General features: G+C 39.6%; 1 protein-coding gene across 1 annotated transcript; it reads left to right on the forward strand.

Annotated features, from left to right (window-relative positions):
- The first annotated feature begins 737 nt into the window (after positions 1–737).
- On the forward strand, positions 738–14,251 carry LOC139641320 (folylpolyglutamate synthase, mitochondrial-like). Its single transcript, XM_071515640.1, has 15 exons — positions 738–749; positions 1,564–1,692; positions 2,853–2,906; positions 3,008–3,072; positions 4,728–4,842; positions 6,802–6,879; positions 7,061–7,122; positions 7,219–7,321; positions 7,945–8,022; positions 9,648–9,801; positions 10,360–10,437; positions 10,936–11,083; positions 12,755–12,830; positions 12,932–12,995; positions 13,887–14,251. The coding sequence occupies exons 1-15, from the start codon at positions 738–740 to the stop codon at positions 14,249–14,251; spliced, it is 1,581 nt and encodes a 526-aa protein (XP_071371741.1).
- Positions 14,252–16,064: the final 1,813 nt, after the last annotated feature.

Raw genomic sequence — 16,064 nt, forward strand, 5'->3', positions numbered from 1 at the left:
TGCTATAGTCATGTCCATTTTTGTTTTGACCGGTGATTGTTGTCATGTCGGCTTCCTGTCCCTCTCTGCTTCTAGGTTTTGTTTTGGTGTGATATGATTTCTTTTAAACACTGACACCCTGTGGACGAGATTTCAATGACATGCTATGCGCACATCAAAACGGAAGTATAAAAACGTATGCACCGCCAAGTTCTTTACATCACGTTTACATTACGTTCAACTATAAAATGTGCTTAACGCTCACGTTTGCCAAGTCCAACTTTGTGCTGCACTGCAACAAGATAAGGGCATAAGCAAAGTTTAAATGTAAAATGATGTATTGTTATTGAGAGTATTGTTTCATTGGAATAGAGTTGCTGGTTCAGATAATGACCTTTCTGGCAAAAAAAGGTGAGGTGGCAAATTATGTTGAATTGATTGTTTTAATTTGTGCAAAAAAAAATCATAGGTTTACTAAAAAATTTGCCCGTCCTCATTAATTGCTCATGGAGGTGCGTAAAATGTCACCCTACCCTGGATTATTACATATTAGACATAAAATTCAAGCTATTCTGAACACACTGGCATGCAGTTAAAATGTATGGCCACTGTGTCTAAAAATCTATAGATTTTCACTGAGTCAACTAAAGTAAACTAAGATAGAGAGTCTGAAAAACCAGCATGAGACCATGCAGGCAGACCGACCATCTCACAGCAACCAACTGACCTTCTGGCTGAAAGGTTTTTACAAAAGACTAATGGATTATGAGGTAACTATTTTGAATTATACTTTCTCTTGCACTTCAACAAAACCATTTTACGAAGTCATTTAGTCTAGTATTGACTTGTTTTCTGAAATAATGCCAGTGCCATGAGATATTTCCAATTGTTTCCAATGCAAATCAACTTGTTTAAACAATTTTCCTGAATTAAGTGTCATTTTCCTGATACCAGTGGAATGTGATTCTGCCTTGTTTCAGGATATCAGCTGAAACTAGAGAAACTGCATTGGACATGTGGAATTCTCTCACTGACAGAATTTTTCACTTGCTTTAAGAAAAAAACAAAGATTTTAAAACTGAATGTGAAACTTAAAATGGACATTTTTGCAGTATTGGCTGACTGTAGCTACTGTATGTCTCTTTCATGTGCTAATAGCCCCCTGACAGCACAGGTTTATGAGGCTGTAAACTGGCAGAAATCTTGTGCAAACAACTGGTGTGAAGGGGGGGAAAAAAAAGGAGTGGAACCCGATCGCACCAGTTCCATATCGGTCTCTCCTGCGCTCAGCCAGTCACAATGTCACAGACAGATTTTATTATATAGGCTTGTCCTGCATGAAATTGACATTTTACCAGTTTTCGTGCAACAGTAGCGATAAGCTGTTAATTTACTGATAAGGCTTTACTACCATGGTACTGGGTCTACCTGGCATTTTGAAGAGGACCAAAAGAAGTTTTCAAGTGGGTATTATTATACAAAAGGTTATACAAACCTTTTAATGTATAATAACTTGGCTACATTTTCAGCTCTTGAAAGCGTTATTCTGTGTGTGTGTGTGTGTATGTGTGTGTGTGTGCTCAGGGAGCTGTCTGTGTCCTAAACAGCTTGCAGAATAATGCGGCTGTGTTGGAGCGGCAGCGTGGACATCAGGAGGATCCAAGCCTGCAGCTCCAGGCCATGCAGGGATTCCTCCATCGGACAGGCATTACTGTAAGTAGAAACACAACAATATCAATAGGCAATTAATCTCCACGAGTAGCTGAATTGTTTTGAATGATCTTTTTGATTCATGCACTCTACCATATATTGCTGTTGCATGGACTAGAGATTGTAGTGATTCATTGTAGTTTTATTTTTACAAACATTTTCTCTGAGGCAGAGCCGCTCTGGAGGCAGAAATAATCTCATTGGTTGAGTTAAATCTCAGTGGGCGGAGCCAAAGAACCAGAGTTTTTAAGAGCACAAGTTAACTGACAAACTTGAAAGGCAAAGAAGGAACTCTAGTGAAAATATAAATAAATCTTGGTATTATAAGGTTCTATCTGACCTTTTTTGTCAAAACTGAGTTAGTCGCATGAACCTATTCTATGAGTGCCTGTTGACATGTGTGGTGTTATTTTTTGAAAATGATGATTTTTGAGTCTGTAATTTCTAAAACAAAAGGACCCATCTCTATTAAACTCAATGGATGCTGAAAACTTTGAAGCTCAATATCTCAGAACTATCCTGAAGGTAGATAGAGCCTTATAATTCTAAGCTCATTAGCTTACCTAGATAGCTGTAGGTTGGTATGACTAGTTTGAACTTGGAAGGTTAGCTAGGCGCTAGGCTAGCTAGCTAACCTAGGTAACTTAGTGTGGTTAGATTGCATATTTTCAGTTAGTAACAAGCGCTATAGGCTTCATAATATTAGCTACCTGCTCTCTTACCTCTTGGCTTTTTCAATGGGCTTCAGTCCAATGTTACGTGGCCAGAAAATCAATGGTTCTTTGGCTCCGCCCACTGAGGTTTAACTCAAAAGTGAGCAGCATCCAAACTTTTGGTGGCAAATAATCAGAGATGCAGGGACTTTGATTTTGGGATTTGATAGATATTTAATTCACTAGAAGTTACCACAATAAAACAATTTAGATACGATTGACTATTCTGATAATAGGTTTCCCATTTATCCACTGTTATCCCTACCTACAGCAGAGACAGTTATGCAGTTCTAAATTAAATCATATTTAACAACCACAAATCCACTCAGCTGCATGGTTCCTGGGACAAAAAAAAAAAATCAAATTGGTGCTTTAATGTGTATTGATGAAAACATGTAGGAACCTCTGCACTAGTGAATTTTGCTGCTTGCTTCACTTGGACGTCTTCAGGTGGATGAGCTGGACAAACTCAACATAATCCACGTGACAGGAACCAAAGGAAAGGTATGTACGAGTAGAAAACGGTGTACTGCTGGTAAGAAATTCAATATTGAAACACTGCTATGATAAAGAATAAAATGCTATTTTCATTCTTTTTACCCCAGGGATCAACCTGTGCATTCACTGAGAGAATCCTCAGGAGTTATGGCTTTCAAACTGGATTCTACAGGTATTACCAATAAAAAAAAATGTATTTGTATAACCTTATTAAAAAGAACCAAAGTAATCTTATAATAGCCTACATTTTAGAAGGATAGGATATCACAGCAAAATGACCTATCCCTAATGAAATATTATAGTGGTACCATAGCAAAAATACCATTAAATGAGATAAGGTATTAACTCACAATTGTACACCACAAACACATTGTAAGTAACTATAGTAATATAATAGGACTACTATAGAGATACCATACCAGATTAAAAAATACCTTAAAGTACCATAAGATCATTATAAATTCACTATTGAGTACCACAGGCACACTGTAAATCCCTATTTGAATATTATAGGAATATTATAGACTAGATCTTCATTAGTCCTGAGGGAAATTTGTATTGTGCATAATAGGACCCATTGCAACTACATTACAATCCATTATACTGTAGTTCACACAGAATCCATATCATTGGAGTAGCATAGTAATATCTTAAATTCAGCAGTGAAACACTAACAGGTTTCAATATGTCTCTTCAGCTTGTAGTCCAATGCTGGACTTTGCCTTGCTGGTTTGCTCTCTAGGAAATTAATGGTTAACCAATACTGCTGTTACAACCATGCTGACCCTTCTAAAAGATAATCACATTGCAAAAGTTTATCTGTGGTTAGTTTTGGGTAGGAATAGTAATGTCCCTAGTCGTTAAATTCCTAAGTGTGTGCGCTTTTTAAAAGATGTGCCATTTGCAAAACATCTAATGTCTGTAGTTTGGGACCAGTAGTTTTGGGATATTTGTAATCCTTATTAAGAGAGGGAAAAGCAGGATTTTGTGACAAAGTGGTACCACAATATGAAATGATGCTCTGATGCAACCATTCAGGAGATTGATTGGGTAGAAAGCAGATTGCAGTAGGGGTGGGTGACCTATTCTTTTGGTCCACTGTTTCTCCTTTGTTTGTCTTCTCGTTTGTTTAGTTAGGAAGTTAGGGTAGTTACATGTATTTAGGTTTATTTTCTTTTGCAAGGTATGTTAGGCTGTCCTCCCCATTTAGTTTCTTTTTGTTTGATATTATAGCAAAGGCTCACCCTGAAGCCTATAGCTTCCTCTTGTGAAATGGTTTAGTAAATCAATAAGTAATGTATAGTAATTGTTATAATTAAGAATAATTTGCAAACTGTGTCATTGAGGCTGTTTTTTGGAGCCAGTGATTGAAGATCACTCTCTTTTCATGTTGCACCTTTAGTCTCCCAGACTGGGTGTAACAGCTGTTATTCAAGTTTTCTCTTGCATCTGTATGTTTTAGGGAAGGAGTCTGTAGAGAACTGGTACAATAAGATCAAATACAACACAAGATTGAGAGACAGTGCATGCTACTTCTTCTGTAATATTTTTGCATACCCTTCAGACATGGGTTAAATAGTACTTGGCAATACTTCTTAGCATTTGTTTTAACCTTCTTGGGGTACCCGATAGGTGAGGCTCACTGCATCACCACCCTTGCTGCTTGCTTATGAAACCCTTTCGAAACCCATTGGATAAACTCAAAAATGCATAGTGCTCATGTTAAACACAAGGCTGTCTTTTTTGAGCTTCTAAAAGTTGACATTTTGGTGATGTTTTACCTGACAGCAGTAAAATGCTCTTTGACCACGGCCTCTCTACCCTCAGCTCTCCACACTTGGTTCATGTCAGAGAGAGAATATGCATCAATGGACAGCCGATCAGCAAGGAGCTTTTCACCAAGTACTTCTGGGAGGCGTATGAGCGGTTAGAGGTCACAAAGGTAAGCATTGCAATGGTTTCAGCCACATCTAAAAATCTGTTATTCAAAGAACTAATTTGACCAAAATGTCAGATTGAACCTTATTCATCCAAAGTCATGATGTGTCAACCTCATTTTCATTTCAAATAGCCATAGTGTAAACGAGTACTTTGATGAGGGCCTAGGCATCAGGAACGATGACAACCAGAAGGATCAGTCTTTGCTGGTTTATTTTGGTCGAAAATCAAAATATGGAAAATGTCAAGATAGTGTACAAAAAATGAATAATTCAATACAAAAGAAAAAGTAAGTCTAATCAGACTTTGTCAAACTCGATATAACAATCAGACAGCTTTAGGTTTGCTCAAACAACAAACTGTCAGTTGGGACAGAGCCTTCCGCATTGTGCCCACAACCTCTCTCCCCCATGTCTGAGCACAGACTGGTTAAATACAGGCCTCAATCAAGCCTCCACTCCCAGGACCATACCACTTTCCTAGTCCAGGGTGGTATGAAGTTTCACCTCAAACACAGGTAAACTTTTACACAAAAATCAAAATATCACACGTTACCCATACAACTGACACCACTATATGTAGGTTTCTAGTCATCATTATATTTCTTTAACAATAACAACAAAGAATAAGCACACTCATAGTGGTACTGCCTAATGACATCAGTCACACATAAATACTGTGCCGACACCCGGCAGCACTCTTTGAGGTGTGGGACAACCAAGGTATGTATGGTCTGTGTAATTATTCTGTGGTGTATTTAATACATGTTCAATGCTGGACCAGTATTCTATGTGTCTGTGTTGTTTGTGACATTACAGTGGTTAATTCAATTTCGCAGTATCATGGTGGTGAAATGTTACCAAACAATTAGTGTAAACCTAGCTAGCATAGGGTACCCCGAATGTTTGATGGTGTCAAGACTGCTCAGATGGAAATGATTAACCGAAAACATAATCTGGCTAAGGAAACGTGCACATGACTTGGGAAATATGTATACACAGCAAATGTTCAGACATGAATATGCTTACAGAAGCATACACATAACTATGTGTCTAAGGATCTGAACAAGAGAAAAAGAAAAAAACCCTGTGTGATGACTGCGAACAGTCACATCATCACACATAGCCACACAAACGACGGAGGTCTGTTGAAAATTTCCTCATAAAATGTAGGATTACGAGACCTTGCTGAGCCAAAGGCAGCACTGATTGGCTCTGAGATTGAAATAGATTTCTGGTTTGTTTTTCTGCCCAGGTAGAACAAGTTTACATCGTTAGCTTAGCTAATAGCTACAATGCAGCGACTTCTCGAGTAGGGGAGCATATCTCTATGTTCCCAGGGTCCTATGTTTAACCCTAACCCTAACTAACCATATTAAGTGAATACAGAGCTGGGGAACATCTTTTTCAGGTTCCCATTATGTGCTGTATAGAGCTGGGGAACATAGGACCCTGGGAACATAGGACCTTGGGAACATAGGACCCTTTGTCATGTTCCCATTATGTGCCATATAAATCTGGGGAACATAGGACCCTGGGAACATAGGAATGACTCCCTTGAGTAGCCTACATTAGATTTATTGTGTTGTTTTTGTAGTAAATGTCCACACCTGGGATTAATCAAATCTTTTAGAAACCAGAATAGGCTATCGCACGGCCATAGCACATGCTAGGTATCACATCAGTTTGGTTCCGCTTGCTAGCAAAGTGCAACTTCCTTGTTGTTCCTATGACAGTAAACAAGTGAGCACCAGTGCCATGCTCTGCCCTAGCCAAATGTGACCGGTTTAAATGATGATGACAGTCCACAGCGTCGCCGCCCTTTTCTAACCAACTGCTGTTGGTTAATGGTTCTCCAGACCTCCGTCGTTTGAGCCGGAGGTGTGGCTACGTGAGATTATAACCTCACATGAACTCAGTGACCTCTTCCTGCTAATAATCATTGTATTTCCATGAATCCACAGGACGTCCATGGAGGCAGTATGCCCTTCTATTTCCAATTCCTGACCGTGCTTGCCTTCCATGTCTTCCTGCAGGAGAGGGTGAGGCTCTTACATACATACCAATGTCCCCCAGCTCAGCATGCCATGCATACCTCACAAAGCCATATCCCAACATACCCCACCACTACACACACACACACACACACACACACACACACGCATACACGCACTCCGACCCTAAGGCTGAAACCATCCTCACGGGCATTTCTGCGTAAGACAGGTGGATTTAGCAGTGTTTGAAGTTGGGATTGGAGGGCAATATGACTGCACAAACATAATCAGGTAAAGTTCCGTAAAGATTTGAAAAGCAATGCATTGGATTGTTCTATGTTTATGTAATTGCTACAGTTGTAGTCCAACACTGTTTTTGGTCCATAGGAAGCCATGGGTGTGTGGGATTTCGTCTCTTGGTATCGATCACTCCAGTTTGCTAGGAGACACCATGGAGAAGATAGCTTGGCAGAAGGCCGGCATATTCAAGGTAAAAAAACAAAAAACAAAAAAAACTTTGTTGATTTCAACATCTTGGTGTGGTACATAGATAATTTGTTTACCAGGCAAAATAGTACAGTAAAAACCAATTCCTCCCAACTAAAACATCACATGAATACATTTTGACTGAAATTATGAGCAATTTTTAAAGCTTCTACATTTAGCATTTTAACATCAATAAGTGCCACATTCATTTTGAGACTTTAGTATAGTAACTGAGACCAGAGAAGATCAGCAGCCTCCATACCGGCCTCTACACTGCATTTTACATGGCGTGTCACTGGGTCAGATTTGGCGGGAAATCTGCTGGATTGCTTTACAGCACAAAACAGGAAGAGGGCGCTGTTCTGCCAGAGTAAACGGAGCTAAAGCTTTCAGAGTTTCTGGCAGCAGATGGTGGAAGGAGAGAAAGGCCGATGGAAAAAATCACTTCCAACATGGAGGGGGGACAGGAAGCAACGGGGTTTATGGGAAATGTGGTCTTCATTTTGAGAAAGACTAGTAACAATGCCAAGGGCAGAGCAGAGCAACAACTTACAACAGCAAACATGAAGACAAATGACAGTTGTGTTATTTGTATTGTAATATATTGATGCCTGCCTCTGTCTTTAGCCAGGTGTCCCAGCATTCACCGTCAGACAGCCACCCAGCCCTCTGAGAGTCCTGCAGGACAGAGCTGAAGAGATTGGGGTGAGGATGATGAGGGTGTCTAGCCTTCGATTGGCTCTAGCTGAAAAGAGCAGAAAGTTGATTGGTAGTGTCACTACGAAACCAAACTCCATAATTTTATCCCTGAAATGTCCTTAATTTCTTATTACATAAACATTAATTATCCATTAGAAATAACAGCTTTAAAAAAGTAAGTTTAGTATCATGGGTTTATAAGGGATTTATTCATGGGTTGATTCGTGGAGACACTCAAAATTAAGGGATTTTTATGCCTTTTGTGCAGGTTTACAGGTTATTAATGAGTTAGTAATGGAAAGTTCCTGTCTCCCTGAATTTTACATTAAATTAGAAAGTAAGCAGTCAAACATTAAGGGGTATTTAAAGTGGTTTTGATGGGGTCTCCTCCATTAATAACTCCCTTAACTAATTTTAAGGGGATTTTGCATGAATTAAAGGGTGAATTTGTGTAAATGTAAGGTTATTTTAATTACTGGTTTGTAGAGTGTTGTGACTCTTTTCATTTTAACGTGCATAAGATATGGATACAAAATCCTCAACAACCTAGATTTACACGAAAGTTAAAATACAAAGTATGTTTGTGTAAGGAAGTGGAAATTCAGTGAGTGAAACCATGGTGCTGTACATAATCTTAAAAAACAAACCCCCTTAATTTCCTCTGTGGTCCTCTAACACAGTGGTTCTCAACGTGGGGTCCGGGGACCACCAGGGGTCCTTGAGGGGGTTCCAGGGGGTCCCCAGCAAACTGATGAATTGTTAAACTTCAGCATTATTTCATTCACAAGAAGTTAACACAGTTAGAGAATGTAGAAGCATGACTGTTTTGATCATAGTTTCACAGTTATCTCTCTACCTACAGTACAGATAGTCATGGAATTCTGGACAAAATCATATCTAACAATAAAAATATTCTCAGATTTGGGTCTGAGAGACAAAATCTCATCAAATGGGGGTCCGTGGCTCTAATGTGTGCAAAATTAGGGTCCTTGATATAAAAAAGGTTGAGAATCACTGCTCTAACATACAAGACAAGCCAAAAATACAAGAGAGTATGGATAAGACAAGCAAAAAAAAAAACCCTGGACATACTGTACATTCAAATACATAATTAAAGTTGGTTTTGGGTTGCTGCTTTCAATGAAAAAGAAGGAGTTCCCAGGCACTTTCCAAGTAAAAAAAAAAAAAAGATTGCATGACCGGCTCAACAGAGTTATTACCACTAGAAAGGCTAATGGTTTTTGGGGTCTAGGAGAAGTCGGGCAAGGAGGTAAATGTCCTTGCGTGATTTTGAACATTTGTATAGAAAGTGGGCCCAAGACAAGTCATGGAGGGACATTTTAAATCGGAGATAATTCAATCCTGCAATTCAAAACAGCCGTCAACTGAAGGCAGCTTGGATCTTAGGGTTAAAAACCAACATGCATTGCGACTCGGCCATGCTGTGGCCTCCATCAAAGAAAGAGTCGCACACCAAACTGCAGCAAGAACTCCAGTTGGAGTATGGTTTTAATGTTCTTTTGAATTAGCTAGGAATTTCTTCTTTCTCACGTACTTCCAGCTGATCGGGCTCAATTTGAGGTGGTGCTATTAGTAATAACAAGGTCTGTCCTATGTATTTTTTTACCCAGTGTCCTCTGTGGGTTTGTCCGGAGCTGGATGAGTACGAGGCTGTAGCTGGTCCTGTGCGTCTGGGCCTGGCAGGAGAACACCAACGCTTGAACGCTTCGCTGGCCCTGCAGCTCAGCTCTAGCTGGCTACAACACCGGCAGGCGGAGGAGAGAGGTGGTGGGTACATTTGAATCGTTGAATTTCAAAAGTGCTGTATATCCAAAGTCTAGACTTAAAACTAAAGGTGGCTGCACTTTTTCCATCAGGGCCCCTCGGCTTTGGAATGACTTGCCTGAGGAGATAAGGCTAGCAGAATCAGTGACTTCTTTTAAATCACTTCTTAAAACTCATTTTTATAGACTTGCTTTTATGTGATGTCGTCTTTTTATTGTCTTTTTATCTTTTATAGGCTTTTTATTGGCTTTTTTTTAATCATCTTTCTATTGTCTTTTTACGTCTTTTATCTTAACTCTATCTTAATTCTATCTTACTTTTATTCTATTTTACTGTTTATCTTGGTTTTCATCCTACGATCCCTGTTTATTTTTTGTTTTATTGCCTTTTAAATTCATAATTTTAGTATTCTGCTTTTATTTTGTCTGTCAAAGCAAACAAATTCTGTTTTTAAATGTGCTATATTATTATATTATTTTTTATATAATGTATTCTCATTCTTTGGTGTGGAACATTGTCTGTGTATTGTGAAAACCTTACAGATGTGACTCCTTGCAGATGGCCTCCTCTCTGCAGCGGGGCACAGACTGGGCTCCCAGGCAGCAGCTTTCCAGCCCAGCACAGCAATGCTTAAAGGCGAGTTTACATGCAGTCAGAGTTTACTATTTGCATCGGAAAATGCTTGACTCTGCTCTTTCCCAGCAAACATTTTTACCAACATTGAAAATCCGTGTAAATACGGCTCCAAAATGAAAGTTACATAGTCGTCCATACCTGCTACATGCATTGTTTTGTGAATTTAGGACCTAAATATCTTTCTGATATCAGCTCACAACAGTTTCCAAAGCTGTTTTAATATGAATTTTAACCATACCATAATATCATATGGTGAAAATTTTGTGCTTTTTGGGGTTTTCATTAACCTTCACCATCCATCAAATGCTTGCTGGGGTGGTTTATTCTTTGTTTTTCTTTCCATGTGCAAATTTTCTGCTTTAAAACAATAATGTGGATGCTGGAGTTCCACTGAATTCCTGTCTTAGCGATACGATGGACCTGACACCTGACTTGAGACTTGAAGCAACTGTACATAAAAGCACTGAAGCCTCTCTTTCTCCCTCTCCCCTCCTCCAGGTCTGCAGGAGACAGAGTGGCTGGGGCGAAGCCAGACGGTGAGGCGGGGTCCTGTGACATATTACCTAGACGGAGCCCACACCACGGCCAGCATGCAGGCCTGCGTCCGCTGGTTCATGCAGGAGACCCTGCAGGGAAACCAGACTCGGTACGAGAGCACCAGCTTCAGTGCAGTTCGCCCAAACCGCCTCAAGATGGCACTGCAATTCTTTTGCATTTACCAAACGTGACCCATTCAAAACCTTGGAGGAAAACTCGACCACATACCGTCTGGTCAAAAGACAGGATCTGATGTGATGGCTTTCTCCTTGAGTAGATACAAAACAAATAGATGTGGAAAATACACACTGAAAAGTTTAGTTTTGTTGTTAAAATTTACTGATTCTGAATGTTCAGAATCACCATTTGTCCAAACATGCAAATCCTAATATGCAAGGCTACAATGCTGTACCTTACAAAGCTATTTATTGGGTTAAGTGTATTTCTTCTGCTTTATATATACTGTATATCTAAACTGAGATCCCATCAGGTTCAGGCATCAATGCCAAACTCAAGGTTGAACAGTTATTATAAGGACAGGCTGCCTGTGTTGTGCCAAATTTGTATCCCCTAGAAAAATGTGTTTCATCTCCATTACATGCTAGGGAAGAAAATAACAAAATCACTTCAAGTTTGTGGATTGTTTTTCTAGTGCTGGCTTTTCAAACGGTAAAACAACATTTTAAAAAATTACAGAGATTATACACTGCAAAAACGGACTTATTAAGTTATTTTATCTTGTATCCAGACTTGCTTATTTTAGGATGTTTTTTAGTGAAATCATCTTACTGCACTAGCAGATAATTTCACCGGTTTCAACAAATTTGACTTTTTGTCAGGAGAATGTAACTTGTTTCAGGACATTTACTTGGTAAAAGTTTATTTTGTTTATTTGTTTATTAGGATCCCCATTGGCTCACGCCATGATGTCAGCTAGTCTTCCTGGGGTCCAACACAGAAAACACACATTTTAACAAACAATTATATACATTATATACATTCAGACAGCACATTACTTACAAAGATCCATCATCAAATCATTAGACACTACAAAAAAAAGAAAAGAAAAAGAAAATCAGCAGTTTGTTCATACAGTTAATTGTATTAAGTACTCTTTTATTGTTTTCTTGAAAGTGGCTCTGGCATTTGTTTTAATAACATGATTTGGTAAGGTGTTCCATCCTGTAATGGCTCTGTAAATTACAGTAGATTTGAGGAGATTTTTCCTAGGTCTAGGTGGTGAGAGATATCCTAAACTGGCCTGTCTGGTCAGATAGTTGTGTTCGCTTCTGATGTACACTACTTGGTCAGAAAAATACTGTGGTTTCTTGTCATTTAAGACATTCCTGAAGAAGATCAGAAGACTGGATTGTAATCTGTTCTCTACAGGAAGCCATGAGAGAGAAAGTGAAATTGTCTTGGAGAAAGTTTCTTGTTTCCAGAATTTCTTCATTGTTTTATGATGATTTCTTGAAAGAAGTCATATTGGCATGAATCAAGTGAAATTGACTGAAACCAGAAAGATTATCTGCCAGTGCAGTGAGATGATTTGACTAAAAATATCACAAAATAAGCTTGGTAGGTCTGGAAACAAGATAAAATCACCTGACAACTTGCCATTTTTTGCAGTGTAAGGAATGAAAGCAGTCTACCGAAAGTAACCTACCTAATCCTAACAAGGATACACCGCCAGGGCAACACATTTTTAGGGGAAACATTTTGGCACAACACTTGCATAACAGAATAACAGAGTGCATTTTCTCCTCTGTCTCTCTAACAGTGGCCCTGGAGTCAAAATCCTGCTGTTCAACACAACAGGAGAGAGGGACTCTGCTGCCTTGCTCAAACTTCTAGTGGTGAGTACAACAGGCCGTTGTTTTCATGATGTTTGTGTTCAAATACTGCCGTCATTGTAATGCAAATACTGTATGTGACAGCCTCTCTGTGTGTCTTGCAGCCCTGCCAGTTTGACTATGCAGTGTTCTGCCCCAATGTAACTGAAACACCTACAAACAATACAGGTGAGATAAGGTGACTTTGTCGTTGTCGATGTATGTCTATTTGAATTCATCTAATACTGAGAATAAACTTTACATCAACACCCCTTTTCAAAACAGCTTTATGAAATGTTGTACAGACTATAATAAAACGTAACAGTGGCCAGATACACAATCTTAAATTTCATAAATTTCATAGTTGGCTACTCCAGTGATTCTCAACCTTTTTCATATCAAGGACCCCTAATTTAGTCTACATTTGACCCCCATTTTATAAGATTTTGTCTCTCAAACCCAAATCTGAGAATATTTTTATTGTCAGATATGATTTTGTCCAGAATTCCATGACTATCTGTATTGTAGGTAGAGAGATAACAGTGAAACTAGGATCAAAACAGTCATTCTTCTACATTCTTTAGTTCTCTAATTGTGTCAAACTTCTTGTAAATGAAATAATGGTGAAGTTTAACAATTAATCAATTTGCTGGGGCCCCCCTGGAACTCCCTCAAGGACCCCTGGTGGTCCCCGGACCCCCCGTTGAGAACCACTGGGCTACTCAAATATGCCTGATTTCATGTCATGGAATTGTGTGTGTCTGGATTTTTTAAGTCATTTAGCAGGCACACAGTGAGTGAATAGGTAGGGATTCAGTGTCTTACACACTGCATTTGGACTCACTGGTTGATATAAGACGAACAATAGAAATGGCAGACATGAATGCAAATAAAAATAGAGAAGCTTGTGACCGGAAAGTCATCGGTTCGCGTGTGGATGGGGAAAAGTGAAACTCATTTTGTTTCCCTTGATAAATAAAAGATTCCAAAAACATTACACCAGGGATCAAGTGTTCTTTGCAGAGAAATGTCTCTCCCATGTCTTGTCTTCCTTTACTTTGCTGCTGGTCTCTCCCGCAGCTCACCGCGGCATCAGTGTGTCTGTGCAGCACATGTTGACTCGCTGCATAGAAAACCAGAGCAGCTGGCAGAGCCTGAACGCCACAGAGACGCTACAGTACCGCCGACGCCCCCTGGTGACCGACCCTAGGAGCCGCACCCTGGTCTTCCCCTGCATCCTCAGCGCCCTCCAGTGGATCAACCAGGGAAGAGACCCCAGCATCACCGTCCCTGCCGCCTCGAGGAAGTCCAGCACCGTCCCGCTTGGGTCCGTCGAGTCTGCTAAAACCCTGAGAGAGGCGGGCCGCATCTCTGTCCTGGTGGCTGGTAGTCTGTACCTGGTGGGAGGGGTGCTGAAACATCTGGAGCCTTCACTGGACTCATAGTGGATCATAAATGAGGAGGAAAAATCACTAGAATAACCCCACTGCAAACTCCTTAAAGTGACTAAGATTTCTATAGGAACTTAGTATGTAATATGCAATATAAATTCCCATAGGGGCTTATGAATCTGTGGTACTCAACAGTGAGTTTACAGTAACCTAGTGCCTTATTAGTTTTCTCATCTCCTATGATATCACTATAATATTCCTTTAATATATCTATAGCAGTGGTTATCAACATGGGGTCCGGGGACCACCAGGGGTCCTTGAGGTGGTTTTGGTCATAGTTTCACTGTTATCTCTCTACCTACAATACAGATAGTCATGGAATTCTGGACAAAATTTCTAACAATAAAAAAATATACTCAGATTTGGGTCAGAGAGACAAAATCTCGTCAAATGGGGGTCTGTGGCTCTAATGTGGACTAGATTAGGGTCCATGCTCAGATCTAGTAGTGACTGAGCACTTTCAATATGATGTAAAACCACTTCAGGGATGTCTATAAAAACTGTCAATGCTTCAAAGTCCCTGACCGTGTGACTGTTGATGCTTTGACTGCAAATGAAGATGTGTCAACGCCTCAATTTACCCAGCACAAAACATTCTTTCATCATGATAATATGTATTAAAGTTTAGATTAATTTCTGTCAAGTAACTCTTAAATGTTCTCTTTTAGCTTAAATGCTTTCTAATTCATGTGCTATTGCAAACATCTAGGTATACAAAGTGAATATTTTACTTAACTTTCACAGATTATTTCCAGTTTTAAGAATTTTGAGCATTAGCCCTCTACTTAAAACAAATGCTATCCAATGACAGCATCAAATTGCAGTGGAATGGTTGAAAGAAAAGGTTATGGACAGTAATGTTTCTTGTCCCTTAAGCATCTATGTTATATTTTCAGAATGCTTTGTGTTTAACACAAGTACAAAATAACTATCTATTAATTTATTTTCAACAATTAGAACCAGTGCAACTTGAGGATGTCATAGTGTTGCATTTTCTGTGATACTGGGAGCTCATAAATCAAAAAAACAAATGAAAAAAATCTTATTTTTATGATGAAAATATCTACTTTTGTGAAATAACAACTTCAAAGACAATTAGTATAATTTCCCATCAACCAAACTAAAGTTATGGTAATGCCTCATGGCAACATTTAAATGGCCAATCGGGATGGGAAGTGACAAATGGGGCAAAATCAGTGTGGATCACATACTGGACAGTAAGGTATGTTGTCAAAATATAGTTATGGTTCCTTCTCCACAACTGACATGTTTACTGTGTAGGGGTGCAGTGGAGGGTAAAACCACCTCAGTTTACCCACCTTTGTATTTGTAAGATTGTGTCCTTTTATGTACCTTAAGAAAGGTGCATAACAACTGCCATGAACTGTACAGTCACTGACCTATAATACTCTAACATTGCTGGACCAAAACAGAAAAACATGTCTGCCTTGTCTGTCTGCAGACCCCCTCTGTGAATTCCCTGTAATGTCACCGCTAAGCTTACAGACAGACACAATCTTAAGAGCTACATGGAATGCAATATTTTGCCATTAGATTTACCTTCAAAATATTACTGGAGGAAGTTCGCTCCAATCCCCTTAGCTCCGCTCAATCCCTTTCATTACTTGAGCATTTGAGCGGGCCTCCTTCAGGCCAGGTTTGGGCCATAAAGGGTTAACGGGGATGTTTTGGAGGGTTGCGGGGCCCACTGGGGGGCCACTGGGGGGGACCGCTGTCTCTCTGGCTTATTAGCCCCTCATCAAGATTACTCCAGACAAGAGGCCAACAGATTGAGGCCTGACAATCT

This window comes from Centroberyx affinis, unplaced genomic scaffold (assembly GCF_046629955.1).
Source record: "Centroberyx affinis isolate AG114_WGS23_722 - 3 ecotype Tasmania unplaced genomic scaffold, CSIRO-AGI_Caff_v1 ptg000362l_1, whole genome shotgun sequence".
NCBI lineage: Eukaryota > Metazoa > Chordata > Actinopteri > Beryciformes > Berycidae > Centroberyx > Centroberyx affinis.